The sequence below is a fragment of the Ranitomeya imitator genome, chromosome 5 (assembly GCF_032444005.1).
Source record: "Ranitomeya imitator isolate aRanImi1 chromosome 5, aRanImi1.pri, whole genome shotgun sequence".
Classification (NCBI taxonomy): Eukaryota; Metazoa; Chordata; class Amphibia; order Anura; family Dendrobatidae; genus Ranitomeya; species Ranitomeya imitator.
The window spans coordinates 52,548,956-52,570,954 of record NC_091286.1 but is presented as its reverse complement, the minus strand read 5'-3'; the positions used below and the strand labels follow the sequence as shown (position 1 = coordinate 52,570,954).

The following is a 21,999-nucleotide window of genomic DNA, read 5'->3' as shown; positions in this document are numbered from 1 at the left end:
TTGACAAGCTTCAGTAACAAGAATGGATGTTTTTGCCATTAAAATGGGCACTGTAGGTGTTTTCCTGGCCTCCACTCACTGCCGACTATGCTTCCCCATTGACTTGCGTTGGGTTTCGTGTTTCGGTCGATCCCCGACTTTTCGTGATAATCGGCCGATTTCACTCGACTCGACTTTTGAGATAGTCGGGTTTCGCGAAACCTGACTCGATCCTAAAAAAGTAAAAGTCGCTCAACCCTAGTGATAATTATTTGGAGCTTTTAGAGATAGGACTGTAAAGATGAAGACCAGGGACATCCATTCTGGTTTCCTAGTTGGCTTTGGTTTCATGCATTCTGCTATATGGTTATGATAGTATAACAAGACAAAACCATCAGAACTGACACTAAGTACCACCATACTGATGTGTAATGGGGCCTCCACACTGTCCCCCAACAGATTAAGACATGGGAAACAAGGATCAAGTACATTTGATTTCGGACTGCCAACCCTGCATTCTCTAGAAGATAAGCCGCCGTCAGGGAAGCCTGGCAGTGGCTCTATCTTAGCGAGCACAGGAGCTTTCGGCCAAGTATTCATATAGATAGTGAATTTAAGAGAGGTGTATGTCCTCTGTGCGATCGGCTAAACAGTAATTAAGTTATCAGCTATTTATTGTGTATGGGCTTAGGGGAACATATATTGTGTATTCAATGCAAGCCTAAAGGTTGGGATGCCTGACATAAGAATCCAAATGACATGAAAGATAGGAGTCATGCAGTGTCTCTGGAGGCTATGTACTTAGTATAGAACAGTAAATGATTTTTTTTCAGGCATAATAAAAATGGATGAAAATTGAGTGTATGCATGATATAAGCAAACTGATGTGGTGCAGTGGGACTCCTGGAGATTGGATGCATCACTAATTGGTGGGAAGGGCCTGTGCTGGAATTCTCTCTCCATACACCCTAGAATGTTACCAATGACGGGAGGAAATAACTCAAGCACTATTAAATGGAGAAAAAAAGCACTAAGATTGTTCATTTACACTGGAAGAATACTCCCTTTCTTAGAACCTTAATCTAAACCAATGGTTAAAGGGAGTCTGTCAATAAGTTTTTGCCATCTAACCTGAGAGCAGCATAATGGAGAGTCAGATATCCTGATTTCAGAGATATGTCACTTACTGGGCTACTTGAAGTTGTTTTGATAAAATCACTGTTTTATCAGCAGGAGATTATCAATAGAGGACTAGTAAACCTGCAGCCATGTAGTCCAACCACACCCCCAACACTGATTGGCGGTTTACAGGACAGTGTACACAGAAAGCTTCCAATCAGTGATGTGGGCGGGGTTATACAGAGCTCAGCATTAGAGAACTGGTAGATCTGCAGCAGATAAAACAAAGATTTTTATCAAAACTGCAGCAAGCAGCCCAGTAAGTGATACATCACTGGAATCAGGGTTTCTGAACCTGCATCATGCTACTTTCAGATGGGGTAGCAAAAACCTGCTGACAGATTCCCTTTAAGCTTTAGGAGCTGCAGAAGTAACAGTTACTTCCAAGCCCCGGTGTCAGGGATTACAAAGGCCCCTTTATAATATCATCGGTGTATCAATCTAATATGGTAGATAAGTTCCAATCTAGGAGCGTCGCATTACGGTTTTGATGACCCTTGTTGATATATTTACACTGTCCAACTTTTACTTGAGTAAAGAAATAAATGAAACAACAAAAAAAATGTACTTCAGCTTACGCCAGTACTGCAGAGGTAACGGTTACTTCCAAGCACAGGTGCCATAGAGATCCCAAATATTATTAGTCCTTTATTTCGGGGTTGTTTGCAAAGCATAAATCTGTACTAAGGAAACACTACTTGAGTGAGACATTCTTCGTATTTGACGCTTACCATGCATCTTTTCTTATAGTAATAAAACAAATAGACAGTGTAATCCAGCCACTATTGGAGGCAAATGGTGCAATATTTTTAATGAAAGCCAATTGCAAATATGATTTTTAGCCCCAATTGCATGGATTTAAATAAGAAAAAAGAATTGTTTCCTAAGGTGGACAATCCCTTTAAAGTGAACCTGACAGCTGATACATGATGCCCAATCCATAGCCTGCATGTATCAGGCACTGGCTATGTGAACCCAGCCAGGCGTGTTGGACTCTAAAACACTGCGGCGTTTCGTAAAAAAAACATGATTTAATAGCCGCCGGGGACCGAGCCGCACTGTATAATAGTCAGACAGGCTGATCCCCAGTGCCTTCTCACTGCCTGCTGCCCGGGATTGACAGGTGTCTGCCTACATGTGCGCAAAGTCAGAAACCTGTCATTCCAGGCCAGCAGATGGGACGAAACTGCGAGGGCCCATAGGTCTGTCAAGTCTACAGCACCTCAGTGTTTCAGTGTCCAAAATGCCTGGCTGATTTCATACAGCCAGTGCGTGATATAGGCTGCCCGTGAACTGGGCAGAATGTATCAGCTGTCAGGTTCCCTTTAACTTAAAGGGGTATTTTCAACTCCAAGATCCCATCCCAATATGCAGTATGGGTAGTAATAATAATAATATTGGCAAATACTTCCAGTTACAAATGTAGTATAGTTCTTCTGATTCACAATGTTGGTTATCCCATATGCAGGGCATTGCATTAGCGTAGATACCCATGGCTACGACCACTAACAACTAACGGTCACTATGTGAGTGGTTGTAACCATGGATACCTAAGCTACCGCAATGCCCTGTGCATGGGGTAAGTGCCATAGCAATCAGTAGAACTATACGACATTTCTAATTTGAGGTATTTGGTAATATTATTATTATTACAGCTACTAAATATTGGGATAGGACCTTGGAGATGGAGGTACTTTTTTTTAAGTAAAATGTGCAAAAATGTGAAATTATCGAAATTAATTGTAAAGAATAATCTTTTCTTTTGCAGAAGCAACAGTTCTAAGCTATGACGGAAGCATGTATATGAAGATTCAGCTCCCCGTGGTCATGCACACAGAGGCAGAAGATGTGTCATTGCGTTTCCGCTCTCAGCGGGCTTACGGTATATTAATGGCGACTACATCCAGAGATTCGGCAGACACCTTACGTTTAGAACTCGATGCCGGACGTGTAAAACTAACGGTCAATTTAGGTAACGCTAAAAAAAAAACAAAATCTCAAAATTAACTTGTCTACTCATTTCAGATCACTTTTACTCTTGCTTGCTCTCACATCATTTCCTTTTTTTTTTTCTCAATTTCCATTTTTATTACTTACATTCTTTATGTTTTTCTTTTGCTTGCACAAAACACAAATCATAACAGTTAAAAAAGAGAAGACAAAAAAAAAATCTTTGTTCTGTACTTTCCCAAAGAGTTCTTACAAAAAAGTCTATGCGAATTTCTTTTAAATGAGTTTTTCTTTTCCCTTTTCGGCTATTATTCCGCTTCTTGTGCTTCTCTTTTTGAACGATCTACAATATTTCACACTAAAAACTCATTTGGCTTATTTTTTTCTTTTTTCTTTCATAGTTGCCTTTTTTTTTACGTTTTCTATCAAAAGTGAACAATAACCCTTCAATGACCAAGGTCTGCGGCCCTTAGCAAACAGTCTGGAGAACATCGTCCGCGCAAATTCTTACACAAAAATAATGCACTGATGGCTGTGAATCAAAAGCCATTGAAATGAACGATAAGAATATATAAAAATATATATATATGTAGATTTTCCTTACATACAAATTCATATTTCTTTATGTTCCGCATTCTAAATTCATATTTATGTTCCGCATTCTACATAGAATTTTCACTTTTTATTATATTAATGATGATACGAAGGCAAACTATCATTTTTACAGAATTATTGCAATTTTTGCTGAAGGAAAGAATTAAAAAAAAAGAAAAAATATATATCGGAGCCTTATTATTATAGTAAAAAAATAAAATTTCGGGAAATAGAACACCTGATATATTGCGCGGTAGTTTTTGATCATGTTTTGGATAAGAGCGCGAATATATGGCTGAAAAATTCATCACGTGCATCTTTTAAGATGCCCCTTTGCCCCTATTAGGACCCATCACTGCAGTTATATTTTGTAGCAAGACGTGTGCGAGTTTTGATCCCAGACTGTTTGCCACCACTTTTCTGATGCGGTTGACGACACATGACAAACTTTGCTACATGGGACTGAAATCTTAGTTTTAAAATATATGTTCTTCCCAATGGACCAAATATGATTTGATTGTGAATGCAGATTTTTTTTTTTGGGTCAACAACAGATATTACAAATAAAATATATATAATATTGTATACTTGTATTTGATTTTTCTCACTTTATATTTTTTATTTATTTATTTTTACCTAAGCATTAAAAAAGTAGCGTTCAATATATAATATTCCTCCGGTGCTTAAAAGTGATCGTTTCTATTTCTCATCACAGACATATTTTTTTCCTTTGAGGTAGAACATTGCCGGACAAGATGGCCGATCTTTTTGGCAAGCCCTAAACCCCCCATTGTGATGGAACTTAAAATACCAAGTTTCTCAGTTGTTTATTGTTCTGGCACATGCGGGAAGAAAGTGGCTGCCAATCTTGATCTACATCTTTGACTGCTTTTCGGAATTCTGAGGTTTGTCTCCATGTAGCACAGTTGGATTGGCCAATATACTTTAGTTTCAACTTGAAATATTAAAGAGAATTCTGTGTCTTAAGAGTTTTAGTGGCACAAGAATACATTTCTGTCGAGTGGCCACCTGTGCATGTGTCTGTCCCCGGAAGGGTGGACTGTAATTTTATTGGATGTCTGCAGCTAATACCTTGAAGGATAAATTTTCATTTCTCATCTATTCTTCCCTATCTAGACTGTATCAGGATTAACTGTAATTCCAGTAAGTGCCTATTCAACAATTATTTATTTATTTTTCTATTGTATTATATTATAACTATGGAATTTTTTAAATATTTTTTTTTAAAATACATTGTTTAATACTGTTTATTGTAACTATTATTACGCTATGACTTAAAAAAAAAAAACTAAAATTTAATGCATGGATTATAATTGATATATTTTGTTATATTTTCTCCTTGAGTTTTTAAATTGATTAGACAGGAAATGCGGACTGTGACTTTATTTTTACATTTTTTAACTAGAACATTTTTCAATTTTTTTTTAATGCTAGATTTTTACACTTTTACATTTTCGAGTGGAATAAATATAAGTAAATCATCAAATATCAGTAAAAAGTATTCCGAAGAAAACTGTTTACAAAATGAAAAAGCCTAAAAAACAACAAAATTAGTGTAAAATATTTTTTAAAATGACTGCTTATAACTGAATTATTAAATAGTTTCTTATTATCATAATATATCGATTAAAAAGTAAAGATTTTATTAAACAAGATTATTGCTTTCATTGTCGAATGGGTTTGTTTTTCATTGAATTAAGATTTCTTCTTTAATGGAAACATTCCTGTTAAACTTTTCTCAGGCAAAAAAAAAAAGACATGATTTTTTATTCAAGTAATCTCAGCAAGTTTTGAGGCATGTTTACTCTTGAAATCGGTTTTGTGTTCATGAATAATTGGAGAAATTATGCCTATCTTTCAGCAGTTATCCAGTGTCTACTCCACTAAAATCGATGTAAAATAATAAATAAATAAGGAAAGTGCATTTTCCTTATTTTTTTTGCAATAAACGGAATGGATTTTCTAATACCTAGCTGTTTGAATCTAAATTGTATGCCTTATTTTTGGTATTATTCTTTTTAAAAAGCCCACTAGTGAAATTTTTTATTTTCACTAAATCCATATATGTGTGTATGTAATATAGTGTATGTGTGTTTTAATATATATTAAGAGGGGAAGACACCAAGAGCAATACGGTCTTATCCGGTGGAGAAATGGGTCTAGGTGAGAGGTATAGAAAATGCTCACCTATTTAGGTTGTTTGACTCACTGGGAAATTAACCCCTTAAGCCCCAAGGGTGGTTTGCACGTTAATGACCAGGCCAATTTTTACAACTGACCACTGTCCCTTTATGAGGTTATAACTCTTAAAAGCTTCAACGGATCCTGATGATTCTGACAATCTTTTCTTGTGACATATTGTACTTCATGATAGTGGTAAAAATTGTTTGATATTACCTGCGTTTATTTGTAAAAAAAAAAAATGGAAATTTGGCGAAAATTTTGAAAATTTTGCAATTTTCCAACTTTGAATTTTTATGCCCTTAAATCACAGAGATATGTCACACAAAATACTTAATAAGTAACATTTCCCACATGTCTACTGTATATCAGCACAATTTTGGAACTTTTTTTGTTAGGGAGTTATAAGGGTTAAAAGTTGACCAGCAATTTCTCATTTTTACAACACCATTTTTTTTAGGGACCACATCACATTTGAAGTCATTTTGAGGGGTCTACCTGATAGAAAATAACCAAGTGTGACACCATTCTAAAAACTGCACCCCTCAAGGTGCTCAAAACCACATTCAAGAAGTTTATTAACCCTTCAGGTGTGTCACAGGAATTTTTGGAATGTTTAAAAAAAAATGAACATTTAACTTTTTTTCACAAAAAATTTAATTCAGCTCCAATTTGTTTTGTTTTCCCAAGGGTAACAGGAGAAAATGGACTGCAAAAGTTGTTGTACAATTTGTCCTGAGTAAGCTTATACACCATATGTGGGGGTAAACCACTGTTTGGGCACATGGCAGAGTTCAAAAGGGAAGGAGCACCATTTGACTTTTCAATGCAAAATTGACTGGAATTGAGATGGGATGCCATGTTGCATTTGGAGAGCCACTGATGTGCCTAAACATTGAAACCCCCCACAAGTGACACCATTTTGGAAAGTAGACCCCCTAAGGAACTTATCTAGAGGTGTGGTGAGCACTTTGACCCACCAAGTGCTTCACAGACGTTTATAATGCAGAGCCGTAAAAATAAAAAATCATATTTTTTCACAAAAATTATCTTTTTGCCCCCAATTTTTTATTTTCCCAAGGGTAAGAGAAGAAATTGGACGCCAAAAGTTGTTGTGCAATTTGTCCTGAGTACATTGATACCCCATATGTGGCGGTAAACCACTGTTTGTGCGCATAGCAGAGCCCGGAAGGGAAGGAGCGCCGTTTGACTTTTCAATTCAAAATTGACAGGAATTCAGATGGGTTGCCATGTTGCATTTGGAGAGCCCCTGATGTGCCTAAACATTGAAACCCCCCACAAGTGACACCATTTTGTAAAGTAGACCCCCAATGAACTTATCTAGATGTGTTGTGAGAACTTTGAACCCCCAATTGTTTCACTACAGCTTATAACGCAGAGCCGTAAAAATAACAAATTTTTTTTTTTTTTTACAAAAATTATTTTTTAGCCCCCAGTTTTGTATTTTCCCAAGGGTAACATGACAAATTGGACCCCAAAAGTTGTCCAATTTGTCCTGAGTACGCTTGATACTCCATGTGTGTGTGGGAACCACCGTTTGGGCGCATAGGAGGGCTCGGAAGGGAAGGAGCGCTATTTGGAATGCAAACTTAGATGGAATGGTCTGCAGGCGTCACATTGCATTTGCAGAGCCCCTATGTACCTAAACAGCAGAAACCCCCCACAAGTGACCCCATATTGGAAAATAGACCCCCAAGGAACTTATCTAGATGTGTTGTGAGAACTTTGAACTCCCAAGTGTTTCACTACAGTTTATACCTTGACATTTCTTGGTGTCTTCAATGCTGAGAAATTTAGGCAGATACATATCCATCATGCAATACCATAAGAGAGGTGCCTGAATGTCTGCAAATCTATTCAGTAGCAGAACAGTGAACCCAAACATACAACCAATGTCATAAAGAACTACACATCATGCTGCAGCGCAGGCACCACCGCGGGCGCATGCTTGCTGAATACAATACATATATTCAGTATGTAAAATGGGAGGCCGGTCAGTGAGGGATCAGTGACCTGTCATAAGCCATAAGGATGCATATGTAAGCAGAGCACTACATAAAGCCCCACCCACAGCCCCGCCCACAGCCCTGCCCACAGGCCACCCCGCATCAAGAGAATCTCATTAACTGAAAACTACATATAAAGATTAAACAACAACCACAAGACGGATTTCATCAACAGGTATCATTTTAATCAGTATAAAGGCGCCAACCTGACACTGTCTGTAGGTTACTCAGAGCAATGCTGCTGACACGTTCCCTTTAATGGGGAACATATTCAGATTGAGAAGGGGTTGTCTTAGTAGTGGACAACTCCTGGGATCAGAAAGGCCCCTGTTTCTTCTTCTCTGATCTTACTTGGCCTCAGACTTCTGATGGGCAACCCCATCAATAACTATGCCCCAAGCTGTCACTGAGGTATGATGCATATCCATGACTTGCACACCATGTGTTCACACGGGATGCGATACACGTCATTGACATGCATCACTCCCCACATGGATGATGGGGACTAGTCAGAGAATGCTGCACTCGCCAGGAGCCTGAAGCAAATTAAGACTGGAGAAAAAGAAAGAGGAGCTTTTCAGAAAAATAACAACAGCACTAGTACAAATATGCCAAGGGCTAAGGAGAGATGAGAATAACAGCTCATTGTTTTACTAGCCCTTTCTCATCTCTTAATATCTCCCAAAGACCACCATTTTGCTGTATGCAAAGAAATTGAATCCCCAAAAGTTCTGATTGATTGATATCCATTTTTTTTTAGGATACTCAAAGCTAATTCAATTAATTTTGCAATTGATTTACACATCTGTATGCATTAAGATTCTGTAACAAACAACAATATACTGTAAGTCAACAGGTTTGTAACAAAAAACATAAGAGAATTTATCAAGATTTGCATTTTCTATGCCAGTCTTGACCCTATAACCCACTGGAGTAGGGTAAGCAGAATTTATTAAGTGTCACACATATCTTAATGCATTTTTCACATTTCTTGGGTTGTCCACATGTAAAAAAATGAAATAAACCCCAGTTATAAGCTGGTAAGATTTAAGCAAGAGAATACACAGCATTTTCTGGCATACATGATTTTGTGCATGCCTGAAAAGGACAAATACGGCCAGGATTGAGGCCAGACAGTGTCCACAGTGACTCTGATGGCTTCATTCAAGTGAATGCCACAGACGGGGTTTCGGAATACTGTTTTCTTTGGAAATTCTGACAAAACACTGATGTAGTACTCGGGGGTGAGCACTGTAAAAATGTGAACCTATCATTACATTATAGTTACAGCATTGGATGTAGCACAGTAAATGAGAGAGATTCAAATGCTGATTGAATGGATCCAAACTGGTGCCAATTTGCATATGTTCTTTTTTTTTGTTACATTATACCTTCTGTCATTTTTTTGTTTAACCCCTTCCCGACCTTTCACGCACCGTATGCGTCATGAAAACCTGTGCCATTCCGACCTGTGACGCAGCATATGCGTCATGGCCGGATTGGGCTCCTGCAGGCCGGGTGAAAGGGTTAACTGTAATTTCACCCGGCCTGCAGGGACAGTAGGAGTTGTACTTTAGCCCAGGGGGGGTGGCTTCACCCCCCCGTGGCTACGATCGCTCTGATTGGCTGTTGAAAGTGAAACTGCCAATCAGAGCGATTTGTAATATTTCACCTAAAAAACTGGTAAAATATTACAATCCAGCCATGGCCGATGCTGCAATATCATTGGCCATGGCTGGAAACACTGATGTGCCCCCACCCCACCCCACCGATCGCCCCCCCAGCCCTCCGATCTGTGGTCTGCTCCCCTCCATCCTGTGCTCTGCTCCCCCGTCCTCCTGTCCACTCCCCCCGTACTCCAATCCCACCCGCCGTGCTCCAATCCCACCCCCCTGCACTCTAATCCACCCCCCCGCCCTCCGATCCACCCCCCCGCACTGCGATCCACCCCCCCCGCACTGCGATCCACCCCCCACATTGCGATCCACCCCCGCATTGCGATCCACCCCCCCGCACTGCGATCCACCCCACCGCACTGCGATCCACCCCCCATGCTCCGATCCACCCCCCCGTGCTCCCCCCCACCCCATCATACTTACCGAGCCTCCCGGGGTCCGTCCGTCTTCTTTCCTGGGCGCCGCCATCTTCCAAAATGGCAGGCGCATGCGCAGTGCGCCCGCCGAATCTGCCGGCCGGCAGATTCGTTTCAAGTGCATTTTGATCACTGTGATAAAACCTCACAGTGATCAAAATAAAAAAATACTAAATGCCCCCCCCCCTTTTTGTCACCCCCATAGGTAAGGACAATTATAAAATAAAGAAAAATTTTTTTTTTCTTCCACTAAGGTTGGGATTAGAACTAGGGTTAGGGTTAGGGTTTCGGTATGGGCACACGTATTATGGTCCTCTGCGTATTTTTCCGCAGCGGATTTGATAAATCCACAGTGCTAAACCGCTGGGGATTTATCGCGGATTTACCACGGTTTTTCTGCGCATTTCACTGTGGTTTTACTACTGCGGTTTACTATTGGAGCAGTTGTAAAACCGCTGCGGAATCCGCAGAAAGAAGTGACATGCTGCGGAATGTAAACCCCTGCGTTTCCGTGCAGTTTTTCTGCAGCATGTGTACAGCGATTTGTTTCCCATAGGTTTACATTGAACTGTAAACTCATGGGAAACTGCTGCGGATTCGCATCGTTTTCCGCAGTGTGTGCACATACCTTTAGAATTAGGCTATGTGCACACGGTGCGGATTTGGCTGCGGATCCGCAGCGGATTGGACGCTGCGGATTCGCAGCAGAGTTCCATCAGGTTTACAGTACCAAGTAAACCTATGGAAAACCAAATTTGCTGTGCCCATGGTGCGGAAAATACAACGCAGCGTTTCCGCGTGTCAATTCTTTGTGCGGATTCCGCAGCGTTTTACACCTGTTCCTCAATAGGAATCCGCAGGTGAAATCCGCACAAAAAACACTGGAAATCCGCGGTAAATCCACAGGTAAAACGCAGCGCCTTTTACCCACGGATTTTTCAAAAATGGTGCGGAGAAATCTTACACGAATCCGCAAAGTGGGCACATAGCCTTAGGGTTAGGGTTGGAATTAGGGTTGTGGTCAGGGTTGTGATTAGGGTTATGGCTACAGTTGGGATTAGGGTTAGGGGTGTGTTGGTTAGTGTTGGAGGTAGAATTGAGCGGTTTCCACTGTTTAGGCACATCAGGGGTCTCCAAACGCAACATGGCGCCACCATTGATTCCAGCCAATCTTGTATCCAAAAAGTCAAATGGTGCTCCCTCACTTCCGAGCCCCGACGTGTGCCCAAACAGTGGTTTACCCCCACATATGGGGTATCAGTGTACCCAGGACAAACTGCGCAACAATTACTGGGGTCCAATTTCTCCTGTTACCCTTGTGAAAATGAAAAATTGCTTGCTAAAACATCATTTTTGAGGAAAGAAAAATGATTTTTTATTTTCACGGCTCTGCGTTGTAAACGTCTGTGAAGCACTTGGGGGTTCAAAGTGCTCACCACATATCTAGATAAGTTCCTTGGGGGGTCTAGTTTCCAAAATGGGGTCACTTGTGGGGGGTTTCTACTGTTTAGGCACACCAGGGGCTCTGCAAACGCAACGTGACGCCCGCAGACCATTGCATCAAAGTCTGCATTTCAAAAGTCACTACTTCCCTTCTGAGCCCCGACGTGTGCCCAAACAGTGGTTTACCCCCACACATGGGGTATCAGCGTACTCAGGAGAAACTGGACAACAACTTTTGTGGTCCAATTTCTCCTGTAACCTTTGGGAAAATAAAAAATTCAGGGCTAAATTATTATTTTTGAGGAAAGAAAATGTATTTATTATTTTCACGGCTCTGTGTTATAAACTTCTGTGAAGCACTTGGGGGTTCAAAGTGCTCACCACACATCTAGATAAGTTCCTTTCGGGGTCTAGTTTCTAAAATGGGGTCACTTGTGGGGGCTTTTTACTGTTTAGCCACATCAGGGTCTCTGCAAACGCAACGTGACGCCCACAGAGCATTCCATCAAAGTCTGCATTTGAAAACGTCACTACTTCACTTCCGAGCCCCGGCATGTGCCCAAACAGTGATTTACCCCCACATATGGGGTATCACCGTACTCAGAAGAAACTGGACAACAACTTTTGGGGTCAAATTTCTCCTGTTACCCTTGGGAAAATTAAAAAATTCTGGGCTAAAAAATTATTTTTGAGGAAAGAAAACGTATTTATTATTTTCACGGCTCTGTGTTATAAACTTCTGTGAAGCACTTGGGGGTTCAAAGTGCTCACCACACATCTAGATAAGTTCCTTTCGGGGTCTAGTTTCTAAAATGGGGTCACTTGTGGGGGCTTTTTACTGTTTAGCCACATCAGGGTCTCTGCAAACGCAACGTGACGCCCACAGAGCATTCCATCAAAGTCTGCATTTGAAAACGTCACTATTTCACTTCCGAGCCTCGGCATGTGCCCAAACAGTGGGTTACCCCCACATATGGGGTATCACCGTACTCAGAAGAAACTGGACAACAACTTTTGGGGTCAAATTTCTCCTGTTACCCTTGGGAAAATTAAAAAATTCTGGGCTAAAAAATTATTTTTGAGGAAAGAAAACGTATTTATTATTTTCACTGCTCTGCATTATAAACTTCTGTGAAGCACTTGGGGGTTCAAAGTGCTCACCACACATCTAGATTAGTTCCTTTGGGGGTCTAGTTTCCAAAATGCAGTCATTTGTGGGGGATCTGCAATGTTTAGGCACACAGGGGCTCTCCAAACGTGACATGGTGTCCGCTAATGATTGGAGCTAATTTTCCATTTAAAAAGCCAAATGGCGTGCCTTTGAGGAAAGAAAAATTATTTTTTATTTTCATGGCTCTGCGTTATAAACTTCTGTGAAGCACCTGGGGGTTTAAAGTGCTCAATATGCATCTAGATAAGTTCCTTGGGGGGTCTAGTTTCCAAAATGGGGTCACTTGTGGGGGAGCTCCAATGTTTAGGCACATAGGGGCTCTGCAAACGCGACATGGTGTCCGCTAACGATGGAGATAATTTTTCATTCAAAAAGTCAAATGGCGCTCCTTCCCTTCCGAACCTTACTATGTTCCCAAACAGTGGTTTACCCCCACATGTGAGGTATCGGTGTACTCAGGAGAAATTGCACAACAAATTTTAGGATCCATTTTATCCTGTTGCCTATGTGAAAATGAAAAAATTGAGGCTAAAATAATTTTTTTCAGAAAAAAAAGTACTTTTTCATTTATTACGGATCAATTTTTGAAGCACCTGGGGGTTTAAAGTGCTCACTATGCATCTAGATAAGTTCCTTGGGGCATCTAGTTTCCAAAATGGGGTCACTTGTGGGGGAACTCCAATTTTTAGGCACACGGGGGCTCTCCAAACACGACATGGTGTCCGCTAAAGAGTGCAGCCAATTTTTCATTCAAAAAGTCAAATGGCGCTCCTTCCCTTCCAAGCCCTGCCGTGCGCCCAAACAGTGGTTTACCCCCACTTATGAGGTATCAGCGTACGCAGGACAAATTGGACAACAATTTCGTGGTTCAGTTTCTCCTTGTACCATTGGGAAAATAAAAAAATTGTTGCTAAAAGATCATTTTTGTGACTCAAAAGTTAAATGTTCATTTTTTCCTTCCATGTTGCTTCTGCTGCTGTGAAGCACCTGAAGGGTTAATAAACTTCTTGAATGTGGTTTTGTGCACCTTGAGGGGTGCAGTTTTTAGAATGGTGTCACTTTTGGGTATTTTCAGCCATATAGACCCCTCAAACTGACTTCAAATGTGAGGTGGTCCCTAAAAAAAATGGTTTTGTAAATTTCGTTGTAAAAATGAGAAATCGCTGGTCAAATTTGAACCCTTATAACTTCCTAGCAAAAAAAACAGACAAGTGGGAAATGTTATTTATTAAATATTTTGTGTCACATAACTCTCTGGTTTAACAGAATAAAAATTAAAAATGCGAAAATTGTGAAATTTTAAAAATTTTCGCCAAATTTCCATTTTTATCACAAATAAACGCAGAATTTATTGACCTAAATTTACCACTAACATGAAGCCCAATATGTCACGAAAAAACAATCTCAGAACCGCTAGGATCCATTGAAGCGTTCCTGAGTTATTACCTCATAAAGGGACACTGGTCAGAATTGCAAAAAACGGCCAGGTCATTAAGGTCAAATTAGTCTGGGTCATGAAGGGGTTAATTATTTATTTATTTTACAAATTATGTATCAAAAGAACATGGAGACAATTGCAAGAGTAAACATAGCCTGAGTATAATTATTACATTTTAATAATTTGATATTGGAAATGTTTTTAAAAGTAGAATGAAGCTGACCCATTATAATGTTATTTGGTAATATTTTAGAATTAAAGTACACCTAAATCTTTATCTCATATCTTCATGTGTTCATTCATATTAAAATCACTCCTAATTTCTAGATTGTTGAGCAATTCTAGTAGTGTGACTCGTGTGACTTTTTTACCCCTTTTTTAAAGACATTTATTGTGAGTGGCTTTTGGTGTCAAAATAATTTCCTTTGAGGTTGTTGTCTGCTCTTATTTTTCTTGAAGCGATGTTCATACAAGAGTTTAGTCGTCCATTTCCTAACAGATTGGCTAATTGGTTTAGAATATCTTATTAAGTGGATAAATGTGACTTGCCATAATGGTAAGTAAAGTAATGGTTGGCTTTTGTAAGTAATGAAATACAAAGAAAAATATTGTGTTTTTTAGTATATATGTCATTGTGAAATAGTATCCCACATCAGAAAGAAAATGCAGAATGTTGATGTTTTAATGTTATAAATTATCATTATCCAAAGATTTGTGAGCCAGAAATATTTCCAATATGGTTATAAAATAGTATGTTAAATATTTTGCACATTTGTGGCTTAATAAAATTTGTAGAATCTAATTACCGTAGTAAAATTCTAGTCTTGCTTGAAAAATAATATTGCATCAATTCCAAATTGATAATTTTTTTATTAGATTTTTTTCATATACCATACTTTGCGGTTTATAAGACGCACTGGATTATAACACACACCCCAAGTTTTGAGGAGAAAAATAGGAAAAAAAACCTTTTTTTTCTAAAATGGTGGTGCCTCTTACAATCCTTGTGTATTATTGCTTATCGGGGGTGGTGGCTGCGGTGAAGTGGGGTCGCAGGGTCGCTGCTGGAGGAAGCAAGAGTGGAGAGTTGCTGCAGGCCACAGGCTGGGAAGAACAGGTGTTCAGATGTGCACCGCTGTGGGTGTTCGGTGGTGGGGTGGCTCCACTGACATTTTGTGAAAGCCCAGAGCCCTCGCACTTACATGGTTTACTATGCTATGGACTTCTGGAAAATGGCTGCCGGGGTGATGCATGCGCCGATGGAGATCTCGTCACCAAGATCTTGGGAGATGAGATCTCTGTTCCAAGATCTCCATCTGCACATGCGCCTGCTCCAGCAGCAATTTTCTCAGAGTCCACCGCATAGTAAACCATGTAAGTGCAGGGGCTCCGGGGTTTCACAAAATGTTGGCGGATCCCCTGCACCACCGAACTCCCGCAGCAGCACACATCCGAACGCCTCTTCTTCCCAGCCTGCGTCCTGCAGCAACGCTCCACTCTTTTATCCTCCATAAATGACCCTGGGACCCTGCTCCACCATGGCCAGTAAGGTATATCCACATTATAAGACGCACCCCTGTTTTCCCCCAAAATTTGAGGGGAAAAAGTGCATCTTATATTTCGAAAAATATGATATGCACTTTTAAAAAATTCCTAGAATTTCTAGCCATCTAATATTATACTTAGATGGGATTTTTCAGCTCTTTTCTCTTCTGCATTGGGAGGTCAGAGGTGGTGATGACATTCCCTTCATTAGAATACAACTCATAAGCGCTACCTGCTGACAACATAGTTCTGGCAGGTAAATTTTGATGTGAAATCAACAGCTGTGTTCATCCTTCGATGCCAAAGGGAATGATACCAAACAAATGCTTTAACTAAGGTTTAGCTAAAGTTTAAAGATGTTGTTGTCTGGGACTTTTATATTGAGATCATTAATGTCTAATCAGTAGGAGTGCGACCCCCAGCTCCCCTGACGATCAGCTGTTCCTAGTGCCGGCGGCTGGATATACTGAGTTAAGGCACAGCACAGCTTGGTCAACGGAATATTGGCTGACTGGGTACTGTATATCCACCCCTATTCTAATCAATAGGAGGCAGATGTGTAGTACCTCGCCAAGGCCACTATGCAGTTGATGGAACTGTGCTGTGCAGCTGCGCAATTCAGCACATCTGGATTCCACCGCCATCGGGAACAGCTGATTTGCGGCAATACTGGATGGCGCACCAAAACCGATCAGATATTGATGACCTATTTTAAGGATCAATATAAACATTCTGGACAAGCCTTTTAAGCTTTTACTGGCTTTTTAATAATAAAATGTGGCAGGTCATGGAGTTTTGCATTGTACTTACTAATCACGTACACATCCCGGCAGTTATGTGGGGATGAAATGTGATCAGAATTGATCATTTCCCGATGCAGAACTGAGCTATACTGAGTGACCCCTTAAACCATTTCCCTCTTTGAAATACAAAAGTTAAACTTTTAATGCAACTTAATTCAAGTTTGTGATATACAGTTATTACATTTTGCCTACAAGCACCTAGTTATTACTTCTTCTTGGCTCTACACATCATAAGTAAATACAGCATTTTATATTTAGCTTATATGTAACTTTTGAATAATCAAGGAGAGCAATCATTGCAGTTCGGAGCTAATAATCTAAATAAAAAATAATGACTTTAATTCAAGCTTTTCATTGTTTGTTCCGTATGCATTGCTCATTAGCATATTGTTAGCTGTATAAAGTACTCATTTTCGACCCATTCACATTTTGTATTGAAAATATTAGTCATTATGTCATCATTTAGACCTAAAATAGGGTTAGACAGGTTAGGAGGCATATATCATGTATTTTATTATTCTTTTTCTAAAGGGCTAAGACTACTACCAAGAGAAAATATAATTATATGGTTTTAATATGACTTTCACAATATATTTTATAATCATTACTAAATTAAAAAAAATTAAAAGGTATCAACCATTGATGACTTTGAAATTTTAAAATTAAAATAATACATTATCTGGATTAGTATTATAAATGTAATGTATTGTTGATAGGAGCCGATGTCCACTTTTAATACTGATTTATAATTGCTGAATGGCTACTCTGACTCGTGTAGGAATAAACGTTATAATACCGCTTACACTTTATGACTTTTATAACAGAATGCAGAGTATTCTTTACATTTTAGACAATATATTGAATGTAAAAAAAATACATTCGTATACATAAAACTTGGAGCGATAATTACTCACAGGGCACAAAAGCCATAAATCATATCATTATTATCAATATATGTTTGCTTATAGTCAAAGGTTTTGTTTTGTGACAAACTAATGATCTTATGGTTGATATATGTCTCAAAAAAATAATAAATTGTACAATTGTCCATAATTAGAGGGGTTTCTGTTTTTTTTTAAAGTTCCTAGAGGGTAGGGATCATTATTGAAGAAATAAACGAGCCACACTTACCACTTGAATTCACCAATCCTCTCTATAGTTGTCACTAGTGTTGAGCATTCCGATACCGCAAGTAGGACGTGATTCTCAGGTCCTAAAAGCGCTGATTTTGAACAAAGAAGCCTGCCGGTTACCCGCGCTGAGTTCAGGGGCCGCCGGAGAGGTAAATATATCAATATTTTTTATTTTAATTCTTTATTTTACACATCCCTATGGATCCCAGGGCCTGAAGGAGAGTTTCCTCTCCTTCAGACCCTGGGAACCATGAGAATACCTTCCGATACTTGATGTCCCATTGACTTGTATTGGTATCGGATATCGGTATCGGCGATATCCGATATTTTTCGGGTATCGGCCGATACTATCCGATACCGATACTTTCAAGTATCGGACGGTATCGCTCAACACTAGTTGTCACTCCAATGGATTCTGTTGGACCGGAATTGATGAAGTCCTGATCTGCAGTCAAGACGGAATCAGGTCACTGGTGGTTGGGGAATCATCACTTCATGTCTGGTGACACAGATTCCAGTACTACATATGGCTTTCTTTCTTTCATCTGTCAGAATACTTACTCTCTGGAACTTAAAAAAAAAACACTGAAAAATCAATTTAAGTAAAGGACAAAAATCTCCAAATCACACTGGAATTTCTTTGCTCCGATGGGTTAACCTGTTAACTTTGAGCTTTTTACAGCAATTCTCCAATTGATAAAAACGTGCCTCATAAAGATGAACAATTCTATTCACCTTTTGTCCAGTATCCAGTCCAACCCTCTAGTGTGAACTGGTCTTAAAGGGGTTGCCTGGAACTTTAACATTAATGACATGTCCTTAGTATAGGGGTTGAGAGGATGATGTTTCACCCCTCTCGAGACCCCTTTTGTTTTAAATGTATGAAAACGTACTGAACTATATGTGTTATCCTCCTGCAGTTCCTGCTAGTCAGGCTTTAAAAGGATTAACTGTAGGGCCAGCCCATAGTTGGAGGTGAGCATTGGGGATCTGTGTGTCTGTTCATGTTTTTGTAGGGGGTGGTTAGTAGGAGAGAGACAAGAAAGGACACTCTGTGAAGAAGGTGATCATCACTGGGTGTGTGTGGGAAGAGATTGGTCATCATTGTTTGATTGGTGGAAGTGCGACACCTGGCACCCCTGTTGATCAGCTGTTTCTGGTGTTGGCGGGAACTGCTCAGTTACGGAACTGCAGAGGAGTGGATGTGCAGTATCTATCAGCAACCAGAATTCCATAGACTTAGTTGTGCAGCTCCATAAGTGAGCAGTTGTGGCTACCTCTGAAGGTGGGAACAACTGATCGGTGGGAGTGCCAGGTGTCGCACCAGACATTTAGGACCTATCCTAAGGATAGGGCATCAGTGTTAAAGTGTCAGACAACCCCTTTAATGTTTGTGTCTATTATTCTTGCCCAACATTCTGGACAATTACTTGTCCTCTGGACATTCCGTTGTGGATGCTTGTTTTGATTTCTGCAGGTCTAGTAAGCACCTGAAGCACCCTGGATTCCGGGTTCAGGATGTTGGGTGCAGAAGTGAACACTGGCTGCCATGGAGAACCAGACTAGATGTCCTACCAGGGCAGTAGGAATAGAACTGCTCATCTCTAACACCTTACCTTACATTAACATCAAACTTAATGAAGTATGGCTTGGGCTTCACAAATTTTATCAGCGTGTTTTTCCTTAATCACCTAAAAACAAACAAGTACACATACCGAATGCTAAAAGAAAAAAGAAATATAAAAGTGTCTAATAATTTTAGATGGGTCTTTCACAAGACTTTCATTGTCTCTCATTGTACCATATTCTGTAATTTGTTTAACCTGGAATTTTGGCAATTTGATAGGATTACATGAAATCGAATAAATTATAAAACTAGATAATCTGACCTGTGACAGCATTAAAGTTATATTTTAGCTTTCTTTAAAGTTGATAAATTAGCATGTATGTTATATTTAATTAAAACAGTAAATAATTGTAATCATTTTCAGGAACTGACTTTACCACATTCTATATTCTAAAAATAATTTCACAGTCCAAATTTCCTACATTGTTTTGCTTAATCAAATTAACACTTTCTATTTTTTTTGTATTTGGATTTTGACTGTTACTATGATGTATACAATAATAATGCCTTTTAATGATGAAAGTATTGCACATGTTTGTCTGGCATAAATGGGCTACTATACTTATTTAAAGACTATGGTAAATGATGATATAGAAAAAACTATAATACATCAGTTGAATTCCACAAATCCTCAAAGGTTGAGCTATTGATATACTTTTGTTATGCAAAATATATTTTCAATATATTATTTTGACCAAAATAAAATGTTCAATATCTGCAGCTAAATATTGTACAACTGGTGGCTGATATATGCTTCTTTTTTTTGTAGACGGTACAAGAGGGTTTATGCTTTATGGCTTTCAATAAGTGGGAGTTAATGGACACAAATGTGTCCATAGTCGTATTCCTTCTTTAGAAAATATTTTAAATACAGAGTCACAGGCAGGGGAGCTGCTTGTACAGCCTTATCTGTGTATATAGTGTTGCTATCCTGCTTTACCTACACCATTCTACTACCAGTACAATACAAGTGTCATCTGTCAATAAGTTTTTCATTCATTAATAAAAATGAGATGCCGCTGCTGACTCTTTCCTATTCTACACAGCAAAGCTGAAAAGTGAGCAGGAAGAAATATTAAATTTCATCCTTGCAGATTTGCATCATTGGCTTTTGTGAAAGGTGGAATATATTAGTTTTCACTATAAGCCAAATCATAGAGAAAATGAAAGTCATATTTTGTAAATAGATGAATCACTGTTTGTGTCTTAAGGCCACAATGAATAAAATAGATAATTCACCACCCTACAGAATCAGTTGGATCTCAACATTTTGGTCCTTAATCAAAAAAATTGATTTATTATGTCATTATCTTAACAATAGTATGTGATATAAAGGGACCTATTATGGTATTCATATCAGGTTTTATGTATAATGCATTTTTTAATAATTTTACTTTTATCTTCTATGTCACCATCTATAGCCAATGAAAAAATCAGAATTCTTCCAATATTCACACTGGCCACTAGGCCTAATATTAGGCTTATATTTTCCACTAGATAGTGGCCCGATTCTAATGCATCGGGTATTCTAGAATATGTATTTATGTATGTATGTATATAGCAGCCACATAGTATATAGCACAGGCCACATAGTATATAGGAGCCATGTAGTATATAGCAGACAAATACTACGTGGCCTGTGCTATATACTATGTGTCTGCTATATACATACATATTGTAGAATACCCGATGCATTAATGCAGGCCATGCAATTTATAACAGTGGCCACGCACTATATAACACAGCCACGTACTATATAACACAGCCCACGCAGTATATAGCAGCCACGCAGTATATAACACAGGCCACGTAGTATATAACACAGGCCACGCAGTATATAACACTGGCCACGTAATATATAGCACAGCCCACGCAGTATATAGCAGCCACGTAGTATATAGAAGCCCACGCAGTATATAGCAGCCACGTAGTATATAACACTGCCCACGCAGTATATAGCAGCCACGTAATATATAACACAGCCCACGCAGTATATAGCAGCCACGCAGTATATAACACAGGCCACGTAGTATATAACACAGGCCACACAGTATATAACACTGGCCACGTAGTATATAACACAGCCCACGCAGTATATAGCAGCCACGTAGTATATAACACTGCCCACGCAGTATATAGCAGCCACATAGTATATAACACAGCCCACGCAGTATATAGCAGCCACGTAGTATATAACACTGCCCACGCAGTATATAGCAGCCACATAGTATATAACACTGCCCATGCAGTATATAGCAGCCACGTAGTATATAACACTGCCCATGCCGTATATAGCAGCCACGTAGTATATAACACTGCCCACACAGTATATAGCAGCTACATAGTATATAACACTGCCCACGCAGTATATAGCAGCCACGTAGTATATAACACTGCCCATACAGTATATAGCAGCCACACAGTATATAGCACAGCCCATTCAGTATAGAACACAGCCCACGTAGTATATAACACTGCCTATGTAGTATAGAGCAGCCACGCGGTATATAACAGCCCACATAGTATACAGCAGTGTGGGCTCCATATCCCTGTTAAAAAAATAATTAAAATAAAAAATAGTTATATACTCACCCCTGGGATCCAGCGAAGCTCTGGCGATATGCGCACGGCTGCTGCCATCTTCCGTTCCCAGGATGCATTGCGAAATTACCCAGATGACTTAGTCATCTCACGAGACCGCTAAGTCTTCTGGGTAATTTCGCAATGCATCGCCGGGGCGGCAGGCACGAGCGGCTTAGCGGACAACGGAGGATGAGTATAGCAGGTTTTTTTTTTTTTAATTATTTTTAACATTA

General features: G+C 39.5%; 1 protein-coding gene across 17 annotated transcripts in view; it reads left to right on the top strand.

Annotated features, from left to right (window-relative positions):
• The window catches only part of NRXN1 (neurexin 1), a 1,975,072-nt gene that overhangs the window by 977,869 nt on the left and 975,204 nt on the right, over nt 1-21,999 (top strand). For 14 of the 17 annotated variants that reach the window (XM_069768660.1, XM_069768673.1, XM_069768667.1 and 11 more), the window contains 2 exons: nt 2,927-3,130; nt 4,840-4,866. In XM_069768660.1, coding sequence (XP_069624761.1) covers nt 2,927-3,130; nt 4,840-4,866 — 231 coding nt within the window. The remainder of the gene's footprint in view (nt 1-2,926; nt 3,131-4,839; nt 4,867-21,999) is intronic. The other 3 variants (XM_069768668.1, XM_069768665.1, XM_069768663.1) reach the window with 1 other exon arrangement.